Source organism: Salvelinus sp. IW2-2015, linkage group LG4q.1:29 (genome assembly GCF_002910315.2).
Source record: "Salvelinus sp. IW2-2015 linkage group LG4q.1:29, ASM291031v2, whole genome shotgun sequence".
NCBI lineage: Eukaryota > Metazoa > Chordata > Actinopteri > Salmoniformes > Salmonidae > Salvelinus > Salvelinus sp. IW2-2015.
The window spans coordinates 5,137,165-5,160,483 of record NC_036842.1 but is presented as its reverse complement, the minus strand read 5'-3'; the positions used below and the strand labels follow the sequence as shown (position 1 = coordinate 5,160,483).

General features: G+C 43.6%; 1 protein-coding gene across 3 annotated transcripts in view; it reads left to right on the top strand.

Annotated features, from left to right (window-relative positions):
• Positions 1 to 22,987, top strand: part of LOC111961295 (chondroitin sulfate N-acetylgalactosaminyltransferase 1) — a 36,718-nt gene extending 13,731 nt beyond the window's left edge. For all 3 annotated transcript variants that reach the window (XM_023983453.2, XM_023983454.2, XM_023983451.2), the window contains exons 4-9: positions 8,274 to 8,490; positions 11,371 to 11,472; positions 17,599 to 17,777; positions 17,958 to 18,052; positions 18,159 to 18,240; positions 20,908 to 22,987. In XM_023983453.2, coding sequence (XP_023839221.1) covers positions 8,274 to 8,490; positions 11,371 to 11,472; positions 17,599 to 17,777; positions 17,958 to 18,052; positions 18,159 to 18,240; positions 20,908 to 21,200 — 968 coding nt within the window. In that variant the 3' untranslated portion in view covers positions 21,201 to 22,987. The remainder of the gene's footprint in view (positions 1 to 8,273; positions 8,491 to 11,370; positions 11,473 to 17,598; positions 17,778 to 17,957; positions 18,053 to 18,158; positions 18,241 to 20,907) is intronic.
• Positions 22,988 to 23,319: the final 332 nt, after the last annotated feature.

The following is a 23,319-nucleotide window of genomic DNA, read 5'->3' as shown; positions in this document are numbered from 1 at the left end:
CGGGCTCGTGGTAATGGCTGGAGCAGAATAAGTGGAATGGTATCAAATTGGTGCCATTCCATTTGCTCCGTTCCAGCCATTATTATGAGCCATCCTCCTCTCAGTAGCCTCCTGTGTWTGGCATATATACAAGGTTCTGCTCCACACTATTGTACGACAGCTTACAATAGCTACATTGTGGAGTGGCTGTTGAACTATTGGAATACTGACACGGTTGTAATAAAAATGATATGAAAATGATCAWAACAATGAATTCACCAAATTGAACTCCAGCCGGAAACAAATAAATAATCAGCACATCCTCATTTCCAACGGAGAAAATCTAACGATTGTTTCTATATTTTCTCYGGTAAACTACATCCGTAACGAACATGTTCGTGTGTTCCTTCTTGTTTTTTCGTTGTTGTTGTTTTGCTTTGCTGTGCGATAGCCATAATAGAGGTGCTGAAGAGCCACAGCCAGGATATCCAGCTCGTCCTGCATGATTTGGAGTAGGAAATGAGTAGAGCTGCTTTCCATTCAGTGTGTAGCATCTCTACAAGCTCAGAGAGGGTGTACGCTTCCTCTGAAAGGTCAACATCTTTACTGGAGCCATGTCGGACTAATTCCTACGTGTACCTGGGAGAGGGAAAGTGTGTGTGTGTGTGTGTGTGTGCCTGCCTTTGCGTGTGGTGTCTATCTGTGTCTGTCTGTGTGTGTCGACATACCAACAATATACTGAAAACCCATAATTGTTTATGTACCTCTATCTCTCCCTTGAAATACTTGTTCAGGTATCGGCTCTTAAACATACTCATAAGGAATTAAGAGTTTCTTTCCAAAAGGCGATATAGAATAATAGTGAAGACATCAAAACGGTGAAATAACACATATGGATCATTGTAGTAACCAAAAAAGTGTGAAACAAATCAAAATGTATTTTAGATTCTTCAAAGTAGCCACCCTTTGCCATGATGACAGCTTTGCACACTCTTGGCATTCTCTCAACCAGCTTCATGAGTTATTCACCTGGAATTAATTTCAATTAACAAGTGTGCCTRGTTAAAAGTGAATTTGTGGAATTTCTTTCCTTCTTAATCCGTTTGAGCCAATCAGTTGTGTTGTGACAGGGTGGTATACAGAAGATAGCCCTATTTGGTAAAAGACCAAGTCCATATTATGGCAAAAAAAAGCTCAAATAAGCAAGAACTTTGAAAGTTTCTTCAAGTGCAGTCGCAAAAACCATCAAGCGCAATGAGGAAACTGGCTCTCATGAGGACCGCCACAGGAAAGGAAGAACCAGAGTTACATCTGCTGAAGAGTTCATTAGAGTTAACTGCATGTCAGAAATTGCAGCCCAAATAAATGCTTCACAGAGTTCAAATAACAGACACAAAATGTGTGGGCTCTCCTTCTCCGTGGCCAACGTGAGTAAAACATTTAAACGTGTTAACCCTCGCAAGGCTGCCGGGCCAGACGGCAACCCTAGCCGCGTCCTCAGAGCATGCGCAGACCAGCTGGCTGGTGTGTTTACGGACATATTCAATCAATCCCTATCCCAGTCTGTTCTCCCCACATGCTTCAAGATGGCCACCATTGTTCCTGTTCCCAAGAAAGCTAAGGTAACTGAACTAAATGACCGTTGCACTCACTTCTGTCATCATGAAGTGCTTTGAGAGACTTGTCAAGGATCATATGACCTCCACCCTACCTGATACCCTAGACCCACTCCAATTTCCTTACCGCCCCAATATGTCCACTGACGATGCAATCACACTACACACTGCCCTATCCCATCTGGAAAAGAGGAATACCTATGTAAGAATGCTGTTCATTGACTACTGCTCAGCATTTAACACCATAGTACCCTCCAAACTCGTCATCAAGCTCGAGACCCCGGGTCTCGACCCCGCCCTGTGCAACTGGGTCCTGGACTTTCTGACGGGCCACCCCCAGGTGGTGAAGGTAGGAAACAACATCTCCCCGCTGATTCTCAACACTGGGGCCCCACAAGGGTGCGTTCTCAGCCCTCTCCTGTACTCCCTGTTCACCATGTCTGTGAGGCAATGCACGCCTCCAACTCAATCATCAAGTTTGCAGACGACACTACAGTGGTAGGCTTGATTACCAACAACGATGAGACGGCCTACAGGAAGGAGGTGAGGGCCCTCGGAGTGTGGTGTCAGGAAAATAACCTGTTTAAGTTTTAAGTTCCTCGGCGTACACATCACGGACAAACTGAAATGGTCCACCCACACAGACAGTGTGGTGAAGAAGGCGCAACAGCGCCTCTTCATCCTCAGGAGGCTGAAGAAATTTGGCTTGTCACCTAAAACATTCACAAACTTTTACAGATGCACAATCGAGAGCATCCTGTCGGGCTGTATCACCGCCTGGTACGGCAACTGCACTGCCCTCAAAGGCAAGGCTCTCCAGAGGGTAGTGTGGTCTGCACAACGCATCACCGGGGGCAAACTACCTGCCCTCCAGAACACCTACAGCACCCGATGTAATAGGAAGGCCAAAAAGATCATCAAGGACAACAACCACCCGAGCCACTGCCTGTTCACCCCGCTATCATCTAGAAGGCGAGGTCAGTACAGGTGCATCAAAGCTGGGACCGAGAGACTGAAAAACAGCTTCTATCTCAAAGGCCAGCAGACTGTTAAACAGCCATCACTAACATAAAGTGGCTGTCAACATACAGACTCAAATCTGGCCACTTTAATAAATGGACTTAATAAAGGTATCACTAGTCACTTTAAATAACGGCACTTTAATAATGTTTACATATCCTACATTACTCATCTCATATGTACAGTTGAAGTCGGAAGTTTACATACACTTAGGTTGGAGTCATTAAAACTCGTTTTTCAACCACTCCACAAATTTCTTGTTAACAAACTATACTTTTGGCAAATCTACTTTGTGCATGACACAAGTAATTTTTCCAACAATTGATTACAGACAGATTATTTCACTTATAATTCACTGTATCACAATTCCAGTGGGTCAGCAGTTTACATACACTATGTTGACTGTGCCTTTAAACAGCTTGGAAAATTCCAGAAAATGATGTCATGGCTTTAGAAGCTTCTGATAGGCTAATCGACATCATGTGAGTCAATTGGAGATGTACCTGTGGATGTATTTCAAGGCCTACCTTCAAACTCAGAGCCTCTTTGCTTAACATCATGGAAAAATCTAAAGAAATCAGCAAAGACCTCAGAAAAACAAGTCTGGTTCATCCTTGGGAGCAATTTCCAAACGCCTGAAGGTACCACGTTCATCTGTACAAACAATAGTACGCAAGTATAAACACCATGGGACCACGCAGCCGTCATACCACTCAGGAAGGAGATGGGTTCAGTCTCCTAGAGATTAATGTACTTTGGTGCGAAAAGTGCAAATCAATCCAAGAACAACAGCTAAGGACCTTGTGAAGATGCTGGAGGAAACGGGTACAAAAGTATCTATATCCACAGTAAAACGAGTCCTATATTGACATAACCTGAACGGCCGCTCAGCAAGGAAGAAGCCACTGCTCCAAAGCCGCCATAAAAAACTGCACATCAGGACAAAGATCGTACTTTTTGGAGAAATGTCCTCTGGTCTGATGAAACAAAAATGTAACTGTTTGGCCATAATGACCATCGTTATGTTTGGAGGAAAAATGGGGATGCTTGCAAGCCGAAGAACACCATCCCAACCGTGAAGCACAGGGGTGGCAGCATAATGTTGTGGGGTGCTTTGCTGCAGGAGGGACTGGTGCACTTCACAAAATAGATGGCATCATGAGGGAGGAAAATTATGTGGATATATTGAAGCAACATCTCAGACATCAGTCAGGAAGTTAAAGATTGTTTGCAAATGGGGCTTCCAAATGGACAATGACCCCAAGCATACTTCCAAAGTTGTGGCAAAATGGCTTAAGGACAACAAAGTCAAGGTATTGGAGTGGCCATCACAAAGCCCTGACCTCAATCCCATAGAAAATTTGTGGGCAGAACTGAAAAAGCGTGTGCAAGCAAGGAGGCCTACAAAACTGACTCAGTTACACCAGCTCTGTCAGGAGGAATGGGCCAAAATTCACCCAACTTATTGTGGGAATCTTGTGGAAGGCTACCCAAAACRTTTGACCCAAGATAAACAATTTAAAGGCAATGCTACCAAATTCTAATTGAGTCTATGTAAACGTCTGACCCACTGGGAATGTGATGAAAGAAATAAAAACTGAAATAAATCACTCTACTTTTTTAATGACATTTCACATTCTTAAAATAAAGTGGTGATCCTAACTGACCTAAGACAGGGAATTTTTACTAGGATTAAATGTCAGGAATTGTGAAACACTGAGTTTAAATGTATTTGGCTAAGGTGTATGTAAACTTCCGACTTCAACTATATGTACTGTTCCATACCATCTACTGCAACTTGCCTATGCCGCACGGCCATCGCTCATCCATATATTTATATGTGCATATTCTTATTCATCCCTTTACATTTGTGTGTGTAAGGTAGTTGTTGTGAATTTGTTAGATTACTTGTTAGATATTACTGCATTGTCGGAACTAGAAGCACAAGCATTTCGCTACACTTGCATTAACATCTGCTAACCATGTGTATGTGACCAATAAAATTTGATTTGATTTCACTATTATTCTACAATTTAGAAAAATGATACATTTGTAACAACAAATATTTAAAAATAAAATGACTCAATACAGTAATATGAGATCTATATGTAAAACATTTATATTTGACATTTCCGTCATTTAGCAGAATCACTCTTATCCAGAGTGACTTACAGTTGGTGCATTCATCTTAAGCTAGGTAGGGGAGACAACCACATATCACAGTCAAATATAGARTATACGAACATTCTAATCCAGCTAAACAATGGATATATAGCGTTTTGCAAAAAGAACAAATTTTTTAATACACACCTAAAATCTATGAACTAAAAATCTGAGAACAGTAATATTTTACACACATGAAGGTACCCATAAGCAATCATTTCTGGTGAAAAAAAACACGTGAAACATTTGGTAGATATAGCGTTTTGGAAATCAACTCTTTGAATGTGTTTTGACCCTGTAGATAGCCAATTTGTTCCTGAGTAATCCAAAGAGTACTCTGTAGTTGGGCGTGGCTGTGTAGCAAGTAGCAAACAACAACCATTGTTCAACAACAAAAATGAAAGCGGCCGTGTAGGCTAGTTAATGAACTGTCTTCATATTAGCAATGAAGGTCTCCTTGCCCGTCCTTTTAAATGAGTTGTACCAGTGGACAAGTACCGTTTCATTCACTCAGACAACTTGAAGCTTGTTGAGATGCTGACGATTACAAAGGGAGCATTAGAGCCCTGCCAATTCTCAGTTAGCGAGCCGCGACTGAACACAAATACCGAACACTACCCATTGGCTGCACTGAATGGTGTTTTTCAGGAGCTGCCCTGGGTGGGTTTGCTCAGCTGTCGTACAGAAAGAATGAGAGTGGGGCAACGAGACAACAAGGAATAAGCGGGACAGAGTAGAAGGGGAGAGAGAGCGAAGGAAACGCGAGGGAGAGACAAACTAGAACAAATTAGAACGCAAAAGAGAGGGTTTGGGTGGAAATAGAGTGGTACAGATGTAGGATCTTAATTTGAGCCAGTTTGCTACAGCAGGAAAATAATCATGCAGCAAGAGGAAATGTGAATTATTATAGCTGCTTTTAGAGGCAGCCCAGTTCTAATCTTTTTTTTCACTAATTGGTCTTTAGACCAATCAAATCAGCTCTGAAAAAGATCTGATGTGAAAATAGATTTTTTTTTAAATGTAACTAGGCAAGTCAGTTAAGAACAAATTCTTATTTACAATGATTGCCTACTGGGGAACAGTGGGTTAACTGCCTTGTTCAGGGGCAGAACGACAGCTCACCCTGTCCCCAGATTTAAGAGAAGATGGCTCTTATCACAGGAAGTTAGTCTTACCACTATCGGACTGGGGATCACAAGCTATTCCGCTCGGCTTTTGCAGCTTCCTGTGTTTCTATCGGTGTAGTTTGAGCGGGAGAGTACAGTAGCCTGCAGTATGAGGATTTTGGTACTGCACTAGATTCTACTGCATTGTTGCTTGACTTAAAAAATCCTGTTTATTCTTGAAGTAATCGAAAGTAGAACGTTTTGAAATGGGAATAAAGTACAAGCATTTTCTGTAGAGAATTCAAATAATTATTTCGGACAGAATTTTGCTTTCGTGATGACAAACCTCACACACTTGCTGTATTTTTGTTCAGTCCAGTCATGTCATCTTTGGAACAAGAGGTTTTGACTGACAATGCACAGCTGTGAAGGGGGGACTGAGTAAACTGTATTGTTGTTGAGTGATATGTCTGGGTATTAACTACTGTGAGGCGTTGTAAATCCAGTGTGAGTATGATCTCTATGCATGACCAGTCTCCTTCAGCTGTCGTAGTGGCAGATGGCCCAGGGCCCCAGCCAAGTCCACCTAGGAGCAGAGAGGAGAGGCCGGGGATCTTTACAGTGGCCTGAAATGCCCCTTCTGTCCATCTCTCTCTGGGCATAAAAATGCCCTGTCATAATGCCCTGTCTGTCGTTCCCTCTCGACCCCCCCCCCGCTCACTCTCAATTCATTTTCAATGTCAATTTAAGGGGCTTTGGTTTACATTACCAAGCAAGTGATATAGATACTAAACATAGTGAAATAAAAAAATGTGACATTACAATCAATAAAGACATTCAAATGTGATATTATGTCTATATACTGATGGGTTCTGACTTCTAAACTTGAAATATTGAAGGGAGGGAGAGCGGGAATGCAGAACGTGTTTTGTTAGACATCAGGTATCCTATGGAAAGGAGAAGGGCCACAGTCTGGTACAAGTCAACAGGACAGCGTCAGTTGGGGGAGGAGTGAGGAATTTGGGCCGAGGTCAGGTCAGATGAAGTGAGAAAGAACATGCATCACTAACGCCCTGTCTAGCAACCGAGATGTTGGCTGTCCAGATGTGTAAGGAGGAGACTCAGCATAGGAGGCAGGTTTAAAAACGAGCTTTTCATAGTTGCCCTTCACTTTTTACCATGTTATTGAACCTAACAGTACGGTGTTGTGATGATGTGCAAATAGTTAAAGGAAAATAAATACACAAATATAGTCGTATTTACGATAGTGTTTGTTCTTCACTGGTTGCCTTTTCTTGTGGCAACAGGTCACAAATCTTGCTACCACGCTGTGGTATTTCACCCAATAGATATGGGGTTTATGAAAATTGGATTTGTTTTCGAATTCTTTGTGGGTCTGTAACTGAGGAAAATATGTGTCTAATATGGTCATACATTTGGCATGAGTAAAGAAGTGCTGCTCATTTCACCTCATTTGTGGCAGTGTCACGTAGCCTGTCTTCTCCTGAGACCAGGTCTGCCTTCGGCGGCTGTACATAGTCAAGATTTCCTTCATTTGGGTCAATCACAGTGGTCAGGTACTCTCTCCTCTCTGTGTCTGTCTTGTCTGTCTGTCCTGTCTTGTCTGTCTGTCTGTCTGTCTGTCTGTCTGTCTGTCTGTCTGTCTGTCTGTGTCTGTCCTGTCTGTCTGTCTGTCTCTGTCTGTCTGTCTGTCTGTCTGCCTGCTGCTGCCTGCTGCCTGCCTGCCTGCCTGCCTGCCTGCCTGTCGTCTGCGCTGTCTGTCTGTCTGTCTGTCGCCTGTCTGTTTGTCTGTCTGTCTGCTGCTGTCCTTTCTCATTCCGTGGGCCTGAATTGCCCTGTATTTCTCCTCTCTCCCTGGGCTTGAAATGCCCTTTCTCTCTCCCTGGGCCTGAAATACCCTGTCTGTCACTCTCTCCCAAGGTCTGAAATGCCCTGTCTGTTGCTCTCTCTCTCACTTAAATGCCCTGTCTGTCCCTCTCTCCTTGTCCTGTATCTCTCTCTCTCCCTGAAATGCCCTGTCTGTCTATCCCTGTCTCTCTGGGTCTGTCTTAAATACCCTGTCTGTCTCTCTCTCCCATGGCCACACAGCCAAGGACTATCCTTCTCTTTTCGAAAAACTTTCAGTTTCAGGCAGCAAAGTGGAGAAAATATTCACCAGTTGACAAACCCAGACAGATTATCCACGATGCACTACTGGATAGCAATCAACATTATAACAACAAATAATCAAATAAACTGAACTGCAGTTCAGCTGTGTGTGTGCGTGTGTGCATGCATGCGTGCGTGCGTGCGTGCGTGTGTGTGTCTGGATTTGACAGCCCTGGTGTGTGCATGTGTATGGGTAAACTCACTCTTCTCCCTTCCCCAGGTATCGCTCGGACGGAGAAGGACAAAGGCACTCTGTATGAGCTCACCTTCAAAGGGGACCAGAGCCGTGAGTTCAGGAAGCTGGTTCTGTTCCGTCCCTTTGGACCGCTGATGAAGGTGAAGAACGAGAGAGTGGATACGGCTAACGTCCCCATCAACATCATAGTGCCCCTCTCCCAGAGGGCCGACAAGTTCAGACACTTCATGCACAACTTCAGGTGAGAGCCACTCAGTTATTCATGCGTGTTATTGGCCCTTTCGCCCCTCTCCTCTTCCTTGTAACTCTTTCCCCGGGTTGTTGTGGTAAATCAGAATGTGTTTCCGGGCAACCTACCTAAAAATAAAATAAAGGTAAAATTAGGGTTAATAAAGAAATTTTAAAAAGCATGTTCACTTGTATTAACTATGATAATGTTAGGCAATAACCGGGTTAAAGGGAACGAGAAACAGAATATACAGTAGTTATCCATGTTTGACATTCCTGGTTTGTCACAGCAGTAAGGATTCAGAATATACAGTGGGGCAAAAAAGTATTTAGTCAGCCACCAATTGTGCAAGTTCTCCCACTTAAAAAGATGAGAGGCCTGTAATTTTCATCATAGGTACACTTCAACTATGACAGACAAAATGAGAAGAAAAAAAATCCAGAAAATCACATTGTAGGATTTTTTATGAATTTATTTGCAAATTATGGTGGAAAATAAGTATTTGGTCACCTACAAACAAGCAAGATTTCTGGCCTCTCACAGACCTGAACTTCTTCTTCAAGAGGCTCCTCTGTCCTCCACTCGTTACCTGTATTAATGGCACCTGTTTGAACTTGTTATCAGTATAAAAGACACCTGTCCACAACCTCAAACAGTCACACTCCAAACTCCACTATGGCCAAGACCAACGAGCTGTCAAAGGACACCAGAAACAAATTGTAGACCTGCACCAGGCTGGGAAGAACTGAATCTGCATATGGTAAGGCAGCTTGGTTGAAGAAATCAACTGTGGGAGCAAATTAGGAAATGGAAGACATACAACCACTGATAATCTCCTTGATCTGGGCTCCACGCAAGATTACCCCCGTGGGGTCAGAACATGATCCACAAGAACGTGACAAAAATCCGACACACGGGGGACCTAGTGAATGACCTGCAGAGAGCTGGAGACCAAAGTAACAAGCCTACCATCAGTAACACTACACCGCCAGGGACTCAAATCCTGCCAGTGGTCAGAAGTGTCCCTGCTCTTAAGCCAGTCACATGTCCAGGCCCGTCTGAAGTTGCTAGAGAGCATTTGTGATCCAGAGAAGCATTGGAGGAAGTGTCATATGGTCAGATGAAACCAAAAAAAGAACTTTTTGTAAAAACTCAACTCGGTCTGTTTGAGGAAAAGATGCTGAGTTGCATCCAAAGAACACCATAACTACTGGAAGCCATGGGGGTGGAAACATCATGCTTTGGGGCTGTTTTTTCTGCAAAGGCCAGGGACGACTGATCCGTGTAAGGAAAGAATGAATGGGGCCATGTATCGTGGATTTTGAGTGAAACCTCCTTCATCACTAAGGGCATTGAAATGAAAGTGGCTGGGTCTTTCAGCATGACAATATCCCAAACACACCGCCCGGGCAACGAAGGAGTGGCTTCGTAAGAAGCATTTCACGTCCTGGGTGGCCTACGCCAGTCTCCCAGATCTCAACCAATAGATCTTTGGAGGGAGTTGAAAGTCCGTGTTGCCCAGCACCCCAAAACATCACTGCTCTAGAGGAATCTGCATGGAGGAATGGGCCAAAATCCAGCAACAGTGTGTGAAAACCTTGTGAAGACTTACAGAAAACGTTTGACTCTGTCAATTGCCAACAAAGGGTATATAACAAAGTATTGAGATAAACTTTTGTTATTGACCAATACTTATTTCCACCATCATTGCAATAAATTCATTAAAAACCTACAATGTGATTTTCTGGATTCTTTTTCTTCTCATTTTGTCGTCATAGTTGAAGTGTACCTATGTGAAATTACAGGCCTCTCTCATCTTTTTAAGTGGGAGAACTTGCACAATTGGTGRCTGACTAAATTCTTTTTTGCCCCACTGTAGGAGGTAAAGGTTCTGTTTGTACTCTGATAGCCACGGCATGTCTGTCTGTTAGAGACTCTTTCATTCCTGTAATTTGTTACACTCCTGCACAGCTGCTTATCAAGGCTTTGAGGGGGGGGGTTTTCCTGGCAAATCCTGCTTAGTAGCCGTCTTAAACCCGGCACATTAAACTGCCCCCTGGACTCAGAGGAAACCTGTGATATAGTGGTGCTGTTCATGCTGTACAAAGGTTCCCTGAGTCGCTGAGCAAACGCTTTGGTCTCATCCATATTTAAGGGAGGAGGTGTGTGTGTGTGCGTGTGTGTGTGTGCGCATTCACGTGGAGAGAAGAGGAATGTGAGGTCGAACTGACAGTCTTTCAGAAGCCATGTGACTCATTTACTGAGCACAGCATATACATTTGGCGTGTCTCCATCAGAATGTCTGCTGCTAGAGTTCTAGAATGTCACACTAGTGCTGGAGATCGATCGCTCTAGGCTTCTKTCTGGTGCCAGGTCCTCATTGTGGGACTCCTATATAAACGTAACATACTGTATGTAGCCTGTGCATATACCGTATGCACCAGTGGAGGCTGGTGGGAGGAGCTAAAGGAGGACGGGCTCATTGTAATGGCTGGAATGGAACCCATGGAACGGAGTCATACATGTGGTTTCCATAAGTACAATGTGTTTGGTACCCTTCCATTAATTCCATTCCAGCCATTACAATGAGCCCGTCCTCCTTTAGCTCCTCCCACCAGCCTCAACTGGTATGCACCTACCCACCTACTCTCTGATCTTGCTGTAACCCCATTTTGAACTGACCTCTTCTATCGTTACAATATGTGTTTTCCTTCAAATACTTTTGAACTTTTTGTCTCAGCCTACCTAGCGAAAGTCTGCTGAAAGCAAAACAAATGATTTCAACCTAGGCTACCTTTCCCCTTGGCCCTCTCTGTACTGGGATTGTGTATAATAAGTCCCTTGCTCTGTTTGATTCATTGTTTCTTCATGTGTTTGTGTGTGTTGTTGCAGAGAGGTGTGTGTGCGGCAGGATGGCCGTGTTCACCTCACAGTGGTGTATTTTGGGAAGGACCAGATGAATGAAGTCCGGAGCACTTTGGAGAACACGTCTAGGTGGGTGGAAACACACAACAACACACCCACACATGCTCACACATGCACAGATGAGCAAACATGACTGTATGCTTAATTTTTTTTATTATTTTATATTCATAAAATTGCTCGGAGAAATGATCTAAAAATGATAGGGGTCAGAATTATTGACACCCCTGTTTTCAATACTCCAGCACCCTCCCCTTCCGAGGATAACGCCACTGAGCCTTTTCTAAAATGTTTTATTAGATTGGAGAAAACATTGGGAGGGATCTTAAACCATTCCTCCATACAGGATCTTTCCAGATCTTTGATATCCTTTGTCTGCTCTTATGAACTACCCTCTTCAATTCAACCCACAGGTTTTTAATGGGGTTCAAATCCGGAGACTGAGATGGACATTACAAAATGTTGATTTTGTGGCCAATGAACCATTTATTTGTGGATTTTGATGTGTGCTTGGAGTTATTGTCTTGCTGGAWGATCCACTTGTGGCCAAGTGTCAGCCTCCTGGAAAAGGCAACCGGGTTTTGGCTAAAATATAATGGTTCTTGGGAAGGGGACAGTGCTAGAGTATTGAAAACAGGGSTGTCAATCATTCTGACACCCATCTTTTTCAGATGTTTTGTGTTAAACAAAATGTCTTTCTCTGAGCAATTATATTAATTTTAAATAATGTACTTAAAAAAATATGTGAGCATACAATATAGCTCAGTATTTGTAATATTTATTTTATACTGTCTTTTTTGCTCATTTCTATCAAGGGTGCCTATAATTATGGACCCCACTGTACAACCCTCCCACCCCCCCCACACACACACACACACACACTCTCTGTCTCTCTTTATAGCAACTCAGAAACCTCAGCACCGTCTGATGAATAATGTAGGAGTGTGGCCACCCGGAGGCACTCAGTGACCTCTGCCAGTGTCGGATATTACAGGCCTGGGATCAGGGCTGACAGCGGTCGCAGTGAAATTAGTGTATTGCCCGCAGATACAATTACAGGTCCAGGGTCAATTTGAGATCGTCTTGTGGGTGAAATGAGTTCACATGGTACTCTGGTACTGTGCTGATTATCTGGTAGGTTGCCATGGAGACGCTGTGCTCACCCCTGGCCGGATGGTTTGCAGGGGTAGAAAGAGAAAGAAGGAGAGAAAGAGGGAAGGAGAGAGAAAGAGTTGCACACCTCATGCTAGGCTTTGAGCTGGTTTCAGATGTCACACGACAGCTTTCTCTCTCTCTCTCTCTCTCTCTCTCTCTCTCTCGCGCTTTCTCGCTTTCTCGCTCTCAATGACAATGAGGCCGACAGTATTGTCTAGAAAGAGAAATCTGATGAGAGCCAAGGTCTTTCGCTCAAAGATATCTCATTGTCAACAGCTCTCATGTCTCTGCGAATGGCCTGTGATGGAGTGAATAGTTAAAGGGAGAAAGGCAAGACGGTGTCCTTGTACATTCTCTCTGAGACAGTGACCTCCGCTGCTAATGTGTTGTCTCACTGTGCAAGGGAAAGAGCTGTGTTAGTCCTTGGAGGATTTGTTTCGCTTTGCTCCCAGCAAATACCATAGACACAGCCTGTGTGTAACAAGACATGTGTTGATACCTGTTATCTACACAGTCTCACTCAACTAGTTCACAGACAACTGAGCACTACAGTCCCTCGTTCCTGCTAGGCTTTGTGTATCACAATTACTCTGATAACCAATATCTTAACAGCCATAACAGTCCCACGATTGAGCTCACATCAGACCTGGGTTCAACTAGTAATTGTGTACTTTCAAATGATTTAGCTGTGTTTTGTGAGCTTGCCCTGGCACTCCAGGCAGACTCAATCAAACTCTTTAGAGTAACACTATTTGACACTGGGTCTGCTACAGTTCAGGATGGAGCTCACATGATACCAAAACATATCTACTGTGTCAATCATGGTCTGTCCTCTTGCCACCTTATAAACAGCTCTCTTGTTGTCAATCGCCATGGTTACGTAACACTTCATCTGACTCTGGATCAGACACTTTAATCAAGCGCTGATCTCCTAGAGTGAAAGATAACAACATCCAAACTCCAATCTCTCCCTGTTCCTTTTTCCCCCCTGTTGAATTGGTCTGAATGGTTATTGATTTGTGTGACGGTACAATTATTCCATGGGCGACGATCTGAATCCTGCCTGCCCTTATTTTAGCTTTGCCGATGTCAATGTCTGTTTCCAACAGCAGGCACCGCATGGATCATTTGCTGCTGCTGCTGCTGCTTCTGCCCTGTCTAAATCAAAGTCATCCTTCCCTAGCCAAGGACTATTTGTGTTCATAATCACAGGGGCAAGCGCTGTATCCAAGTCAGTTAAATCACATCATCAAAGTGGAGAGACAGAGCAGGTTGAAATACAGTTACATTCCTTTTGCTCTATGTTAGTGAGCTGCACCGGGACCACGAGACATGATTATCATGTCGAACACGCTTCGACCACTAACTGTCCGTCACTCCAGTATTGAGATGGACAGAGACACACCGAGCTGTTTGAAGAGTGGGGGAAATCGATAGACATGAATAAATGAGTGTCCATGAGGGAGCGAGGAGAGGAGAGGAGAGGAGAGGAGAGGAGAGGAGAGGAGAGAGCGGAAGAGGAGAGCGTTTTGAGCCCAGGGTGATAGCTGGATGCCTGTGAACCACAGGTGTCCTCAGAACATAAACACCAGCCCACCAGCTAGCAGCGTACAGTAAATGCTAATGCACCATTCCCACATCTCCACAAAGGGATCAGCTCCTCAGGGAGACAGACAAAGCACTGCATCCTTTCAACAAAAAAACTTCATCACAGGGTAGTGTAGGATTTCATATGGATGACACAATATTTTGGCTTCTCAGGAAACTGGAAGCCGGAGTGTGTTCTTCCAGTGTTTCCATCCAATGTTGATGTTGATCCACATAAAGTAAATTTAAATCTGCCTCTCATTATGCTCTGTTTTCTCACACACACACACACTTAAAAACCACTTCAACCCTGCTTAATGGGGCCTTGCCTGAGGCCTGCGTCTACACACGTCTACATTTTTAATGACCAGTACTGATGATGTTTCTTCAAAACATTTGACTGAATCCTAACTCTCCAGGGTCCTCCAAAACACTAGAGGCCCCGGGTGTCAGACAAATGGGCGGTGAGTGCTCTCACTCAGACACACACACACACGCACACACAGGAAGTGAGACTCCTCAGGGTGTTAACAGTAGACAGAGAGGGGTCTTGAACTCCTCGTTGAAGATTTCCCCTCCCTGGAGGCAGAAGACAGGACAGGGCAGACAGACAGACAGGAGCTCCTTCCTGTGCTTGTTTGACATGGCAGTACTGAGGATGGCTGGAAAATGGATAGAAGGATGTAGGGAGAGGGGGAGAGAGAGAGGTGGGGGGGCTTTCCCAGACCAGCACTAGACAGACATACCAAACCAGGATCACAAAAGGAAATATCCAGAGTGTGTTTTGGCCTGAGGCTTGGGGCTGCTTGAAACACAGTGGAAACACTCCAACAAGCAACCTGAATCCTAAACTAATCCCACTCCTACCCACAACTAATGTGATTTGAATTAAATCATGTTTGCCTGCTTTTAATTACTCTGGCCCACATACATATTTAATGCTTTTTTTTAAATATATAATTTGTTGTTTAAAAGGTATTTATCAAATGCGGGAACAAACTCCCACGGGGCTTGGCAAACAATGTCTTAATGTCCTAAGAATTTCTGGCGACTTAAAAGATTTTGTGCACCTTGAATAAACAACAGCTGGCTGGGAATTCTAGTGGCAACATTTACAAGCATACATTCTGCACTAGTATGAGTTTTAGTATGTGAGTATGGTAGGCATGCATGTGTGCATTTTTGCGTTTGTGGGTGTATCTGTGGGTGTCTGTGTTTCTGTCTGTTTATATTTGTCTGCCAGTCTGTCTGTCCCTATGTCTGCGCACACCAGCCAAAACGTGGGTGTATCTGTTCTGGCCACACCAGCCAAAACGTGGGTGTTTTTGTTCTGGCAACACACCCACGTATTGGCTGGTATCTGTTTTAGCCACACCAGCCAAAACGTGGGTGTATCTGTTTTAGCCACACCAGCCAACCTGTGTGTGTCTACGCAGGATTAAGCTCATGTACACTGGTCCTAAATCTGTTTTCTTTCTGACAGCAGATATAAGTCGGTCTCCATACAGATTAATCTGAAATCAAATACACAGTTGATCTATTCCAGAGCCAGAGTCCCCAGGAAGGAGAGAAGGAGCCCTTACCTCTGGTTCAGTTTGGCTAGATGCTGATAGAGAGATGATAAGAGACGGGGAGAAGGACTCCGTACTGGGAATWGCCTACAGGCTATAGTGTCAGACTGAACTACAGATGCCGTATCTTGATTTGACCCAGTTTCTCACAGCAGGAAAATAATCCAGCAGCTACAGGAAATGTGAATTATTATGTGGATTATAATGAATGTAAAAAATAAAATAAAAATTGTAGGGGTTGATACATTTTTCATTAGGGCAAATTCATTATGACAAATTGTCGGACTCAAGTAAGACTAGCTGTCGCCATTGGCGTCGGCRAATGGGTATCCCAATAAATCAAATCAAATCCAGTCTCGTATTTTTAAACCTTCAATACACTACAAGTTTGCATTTCCATTATGATCAAATTAAGATACGGCATCTGTACTACAACTGTCACGTTGCCTCCCGCCGTATAACTACCTTGGAGTAACGTCTAAGCCTGCAGTGCAAAGCTAGAGATCAGGCCGCAACCATTGTCATCTTATAGCCACCATTCAGAACTATCACACAGTGCTATAGCGGACTATGAACCCCATAATAAAGGCACATGAATCAAGTATCAATATTATATTTTAATAATAACTCGATAATTAAAAAAAAAAACGGATTATGTTCCTCATGTTCTTTGATCTGCTGGTGGGCTACAGTTGAATCTATGGGTTATCTCTGGAAATAGTATCCGTTTATCTTCTGCTACCAGACCTGTGAATAAAATACACCACAGTACATCATCATTTATGTCACAGATTAGTAATTATGTTCTCTTTTTAACTGGAGAGTTGAATTTATGATCCATTTTGGGCATGAATATGTGATCATGTGAGAGCGTTCATTAATAATGTATTAACAATTTTATAGTGTTCACATCTCAAACAATTAATTGCAACGTTTTCTTGCTATTTCCCCCCAGTGCAAGGCCCAAGGTTAGGAATGGATGTATAATTTATCCTGATGGATCCTGCTGTGTGTGTGTGCGTGCGTGCGTGCGTGCGTGCGTGCGTGCGTGCGTGCGTGCGTGCGTGCGTGTCTTTGAACTCCCATAGCGTCTTTGCAGTCCCCTTCTCTCTCTCTCTCTGTCTGTCTCTGTACGGTAGCAGGCTTGTTTTTGAGTTGAGCCCACAACGTGCCACTCTATCCACAAGGGCATAATCCCACACTAATAAAGGAACATCAATCAGTGGTTGTTTACCGTGGGTGGATGATAATAATGCCTAAAGGAGGCTGAGATGTCACAAAACACATTTGTCACGTTGACAGAGTAAGTAGCATATTAACTATGTAGGGCATACTGTAGGTGCCATTTGGGACTCACCCATCATGTAGCCACTTTACAGACCTGATCTTATTAGTTCTGCTGTTGTCAAAGGGGAAATTAGGTTCGCTACAGTATACGAGGGTAGTGTGTGTGTGTATGTGTTGTAGTTAATGGTACAGTACGAAGACAGAGCTGTGTATATTGTACGCGGTGTCTGTATTCGGACTCAGCTGGGCACTCTGCTCTCATAAGACCCATTAGACACTGATGAATTAAGCCTGTCCCACTCCCTCTACTAAATTAACTTTAAACCAATGACGCTAATTCATTTTTGGTCCATTTTGTTTTCCACACTCCCTCCCTCTAGTGTCCATTGGGTTCTGTCTCTGAATCAACCTCCGATTTCATCTCCAATTCTGTCAAATTCTCTCTTCCCCTCTCTCTCTCTCTCTCTGCTCCAACCTCTCCAACCTGTTTGCATATGAGTTTCTTTCGGAGAGGTTGGGTTAAAGCAGAAGATACATTTCTGTTGGACATTTGTGTATWAAAGGAAAATAAAGTATTCTTCTTCTTATCTCTCTGCAGGGAGATCAACTTTAAGAACTTCTCCCTGCTCCAGCTAAATGAGGAGTTCTCCAGGGGGCGTGGCCTGGATGTGGGCGCCAGGGCGTGGAAGGGAGGAAACGTCCTCCTCTTCTTCTGTGACGTCGACATCTACTTTACCGCCGACTTCCTGAACACCTGCCGTCTCAACGCTCAACCTGGTACAAATCCACATCAGTGCTATGTTCGGCGTGGGCCGCTGTGTCTTTGGTTTTCTAACAAAGCTGAGATTTGAATGAAATAACTGTTGAGATGTCGTTTTGTGTTAACCACTGGTAATTAATACTTTGGAAATCTTAGATTTGTTTGGTTACATTTTCATGTGTTTATTTCTTCCTCAGGCAAGAAGGTCTTCTATCCTGTTCTGTTCAGCCAGTATAACCCAACCCTAATCTACGGCAATCATAACCACATCCCGCCAGTTGAACAGCAGCTGGTAAGAAACCTGCTTTCGCAGATGTCCTCGGAAATATGTACAAAGAGCACATTTTCTTACGTTAAAGATTTGCCTGTTCTTTTGTTGTTGTTGCTATTTTTAATAGGTGATTAAAAAGGACACCGGATTATGGAGAGACTTTGGCTTCGGAATGACGTGCCAGTACAGATCAGATTTCATCAACATCGGTAAATATCATGTTACCGTGCTCATCGCTGGTATATTGTCATATCCAAACCATCTGCAATAGCATTATGGACTCAAACATATTGGCTCTCAGGACAGGTTTTGCCTCAATACATTTTTCCACCTCAGTCGAGGCCATTCGATGAAGTCACAGGCTATAAACTATGATGTACATAAGAGTCGTTTCTGGACGGTGTCTGCATCCCAAATGGCGCCCTATTCCGTATATGGTGCACTACTTTTGACCAGGGCTCGTAGGGCACGCGTGTCTAGGCCAGAAATACACACACACACACACAGAGAGATAGACAGAGATTTGACTGTTTGTCATTGTAATTTCATTTGCCACTGGCAGAACATTAATATTACTGTGGAGGGAGACAGAGGTACAGCATCTGTCTGACCTTAATCTCTCAGGAGAGAGACACATCGTACTACAGTATGACCTATAATACATCAAATACTCCTTGCAACTCTAGGGTGAGTGATTTGAGATTTAGATGTGATGTGATGCGAATAGTAATGAATAATTAATTTATCTGTGAATGAGATTTTCACCCAAAGTAGAGAGAGATGAAGGGAGGTAGAGAGAGGCACAGACAGAGAGGGAGAGAGAGGCACAGACAGAGAGAGGAAAATAAACAATGTGCTTCTCACAGTGAGATGAAGAGAAGAGACTTCAAACAGAGGAGATATTTTTTGGCTCTGGTGCACACACAAATAAACAATTTCCAACTTCCTGGTCCGGTTCATTGTTTAGCCCCTCAGCACTGAGCAGTCTGCAGTCATCTTAAAAAGAGAGAAAGAGAGAAGGGGGGGGAGAAAAACCGCACTCATGCATAAATAAGCAAAACATGATTACCCGTGTCACCTAGGGTATGAAGAGGATGTAGTCCAGTTGGTTGGAAAGAACTGGCGTCAGCGTCTTCCTTCCTCTGGAAGTCAAGTTAGGGCACGTTCTGAGGTTCTATCGCAATATTTCATCACGCCACCGCTGTCATATCATCAGACCCCATGCATTATGCATGTAGAAAAAACTGGAAGAACATAATACACTGAGTGTACAAAACATTAAGAACACCTGCTCTTTCCATGACACCGACTGACCAGGTGAATCCAGGTGAAAGCTGCGATCCCTTATGGATGTCACTTGTTAAAGTCACTTCAATCCGCGTAGATGAAGTGGAGGTGACAGGGTAAAGAAGGATTTTTAAGCCTTGAGACGACGGAGACATAGATTGTGTATGTGTGCCGTTCAGAGGATGAATGGGCAAGACAAGAGTTTGAAGTTCCTTTGAATGAAGTATGGTAGTAGGTGCCAGGCGCACCGATTTGTTCAGAACTGCAATGCAGCTGGGTCTTTCACGCTCAACCGTTTCCCATGTGTATCAAGAAAGGTCCACCACCCAAAGGACATCCAGCCAACTTTACAAAAGTGTTGGAGTCAACATGGTCTAGCATCCCTGTAAAACACTTTCAACACCTTGTAGAGTCCACACCCTGACGAATTAAGGCTGTTCTGGGGTGGGGAGAGCGGGGGGGGGGCAACTCAATATTAGGAAGGTGTCTTAATGTTTTGTAGACTCAGTGTATATAGATTCAGAGTGTTTTAATAGTCACATGTACAGGGTTGCAGGTGTGTGATTGCAGGGTACAGTGAAATCCTTAGGCTAAAGGGCTCCAACATGCAGGACTAAGTGAAATAAAATAATGTAAAACGGTAATAAAAAACGACAATAGAAATAGAAGCCCTATATAATAATAACAACTGTAGCAGTGATAAATAAATACATGTCATTGGGGGGGGGAGCAGAGTAAAGACTGTTGAGGGGGTGGAAGCAGAGTAAAGACTGTTGAGGGGTGGAAGCAGAGTAAAGACTGTTGGGGGGGAGCAGAGTAAAGACTGTTGAGGGGGTGGAAGCAGAGTAAAGACTGTTGAGGGGGTGGAAGCAGAGTAAAGACTGTTGGGGGGAGCAGAGTAAAGACTGTTGAGGGGTGGAAGCAGAGTAAAGACTGTTGAGGGGGTGGAAGCGAGGTAAAGACTGTTGAGGGGGTGGAAGCAGATTAAAGACTGTTGAGGGGGTGGAAGCAGAGTAAAGACTGTTGAGGGGGTGGAAGCAGAGTAAAGACTGTTGAGGGGGTGGAAGCAGATTAAAGACTGTTGGGGGGTGGAAAGCAGAGTAAAGACTGTTGAGGGGGTGGAAGCAGAGTAAAGACTGTTGAGGGGGTGAAAGCGAAGTAAAGACTGTTGAGGGGGGTGGAAGCAGAGTAAAGACTGTTGGGAGGGGTGGAAGCAGCAGTAAAGACTGTTGGGGGGAGAATGATCATTGCGTGAAATAAACAACAACAAAAAGTTACAATATACATATTTACAACTGCAACAGTGATGAATGTCGTTGTGGTGGGGGCAGAGTAAAAGTCCGTTGGAGGGGGTGAATGTCAATAGGGGGAGTAGAATGGAGGGAGCAGCAGGAGAGAAGAACGTCATAGGGGGAGTAGCAGGTAAGATAAGGGAGAGTTGAGGGGCACGTGTAGGGGGAACGGGTCCAGGGGGGGGTCGCGGGGGGATGTCCATAGGGGAGCTAGCAGGGGAGGAGCAGGTAGCTGACTAGTGGTGGCTATAAAGCAGCCTGATATAGTGAGTTTATGAGTTCATGTCTCTCCTCCAGGTGGTTTTGACGTGGACATCAAAGGTTGGGGTGGTGAGGATGTTCACCTTTACAGGAAGTACCTGCACAGCAACCTGCTGGTGGTGCGTTCCCCATCGCGGGGCCTCTTCCACCTGTGGCACGAGAAGCGCTGTGCTGACGAGCTGCCCCCGGAGCAGTACAGGATGTGCATGCAGTCCAAGGCCATGAACGAAGCCTCACACGGCCAGCTGGGCATGCTCTTCTTCCGACACGAGATCGAGGCACACTTGCGTAAGCAGAAACCCCAGCGGTCCATTGCCAAAAAGACATGAGGGAATCACACAGGAATCTAGACTACAGGAAGAGGGCATGACAGTATGACAGTCATAGACAGTGAGGGGGTAACAACAACAAAACAGAGATCTTCCGTTATGAACAGTGATGACATAACAGTACTGACTCACTATAGAGGAAAAACACTCCAATATATCCTCCCTTTTGTTATGCCAAAAAGGGCCTAACAAAATACACCTAAGACGCCTGCCGTTACTTGAAGTGCAAGCACTGTGAAGACAACAGTTAAAAGGGCCAGCAGAAATACTTGTATTGACTGCTCCTCTGTGTTTTGGTCTAAAATCATGTGCCTCGTGTTGACTGACTGACAGCTGGTTTTAAGAATCATGACGTGGCATTGCTGGTTTCTTGAAGGAGGCTGGAGGAAGACCGGAACAAGATTTCCCTGTGTCTTACTAGAGCCACCTTGTGGACAGGAGGAAAACAGCATGTCAGTGAAGGGAATGTGGACACTAAAGCTCAAGTCATGTAACCTGGTTACGTGACAGTGCACTCAGACAGATGGTCAATCAATAAATGAAAACAGGTGTTAGCGATGCTTATTTAGCGAGCCAATGACAACAATGGAGGSACATGGACACTGTGAGACATTCATTATTTCTCAAGCTCCACAGAATCGTTATGGTGCTCTGCTTTTTCACGAGTTTTACTAATCCTACCCGCATGTGCTTTTATGTGGTTTTTCATCATCAAGAATCAAAACAGCACAGTATTGTCTTGTTTTGAAGGGTCAAAATATATATAGTATATTTTTTACACTAAGCAGTATTATGGTTTGCAGTTTGAGAATGAAGCTACATGTATGAGGAAGATTGTATGGCCCTGAGAGTAAATATGGGTACAGTGTCCTTTGTTTTGAGTATGGGCTAACATTGAGCAAATAATATATTTTATAATAGATGTATTACACTTCTGTTCCATAATTAAGTTATCCAGTGTTCAAATTATAAAATGATTTTCACACTTTTGTTGGAAAAAGAAAAAGCCTTGCTCCCAAAAAATGCTTATTTATTAGTAACAATTGTTAGCTACATCACTTATTTGCCTATTCTTTCTTAGAAGCAGAAATGACRGTGGCTTGACACAAGTCTACATGAGCCAAATTAAGTTTAGTGGTTGTGTAATGCGTCCATGTCTACAGAGCACTATAGACCAGGACAAGGAAGGGTAAGAAAAAGCCAGTATGAATGTGAAAATAAAGACAATCTGAAATGTAATGTTAATATGGAAAGAGTGTCTGGTATTTGAAAGGGGCAAATTGTTTTGACGTTAATCCTGATGGACTTCTACTGAGAGTATTCCTTAGAGATGTAGCCTATAGATACATACACTTTCACAGGATTGACATTCACAGCGAGTGACAATGCCTTTAACGAGTTCACTTATTCGTCTTCAACTAACTATTGAGAGATTTGATTTAATTCCCAGGTTTTTCAGTTTCAAGAAAGCACTTGGGTTGCTTCACATGGAAGAATTTGTATGAACCTACATTTGTGTTGGATGACCAAAACCTGTAAAAAGAGTCAAGAGGATGCATCTTTTAATTGTTTTACATTTTATTGTTTCATGAAAGGATACTTCTATCTGTTAATAATACTTTCAACTTTCCTGATGAAGTTCTTGATTGATTCTCAATTCATGCCCATGTTTTTTCTTCATTTTTCTGTTCGAAGTGTTGTCTACAGTTGAAATAAACATGTATACTCATTTTGAGACCCTTGTAATAGTTTGAAATGAAGAAATAAAATGATATTCTGGTCTGATGCTTCTTCACAGATTTTATTTGACTCCRGTATGTAAAAACTGCAGTAGTCTGTGATATACTCTACTGTAACTCTACGCTATACTTTCTTCTCTACTCACCTGTGGTGCAGCCTGCGAAATGTCTAAAAAAGACTCAGTGGTATTGTGTAAGGATGTACACAAGATGGTTGTCACGTCATTACATTGTGTTCAGTAGTAGATGGAAGCATTGCATCCCAGTCGAGGAACCAAAGTGCCAAAAACCTATGAACAGATACTGTATGTTGGCTATGAAATAGATGTTGTGGAGAGTTGTGTGTGAACTATGGGGTGAGCCAGGGGTCATTCATCTCC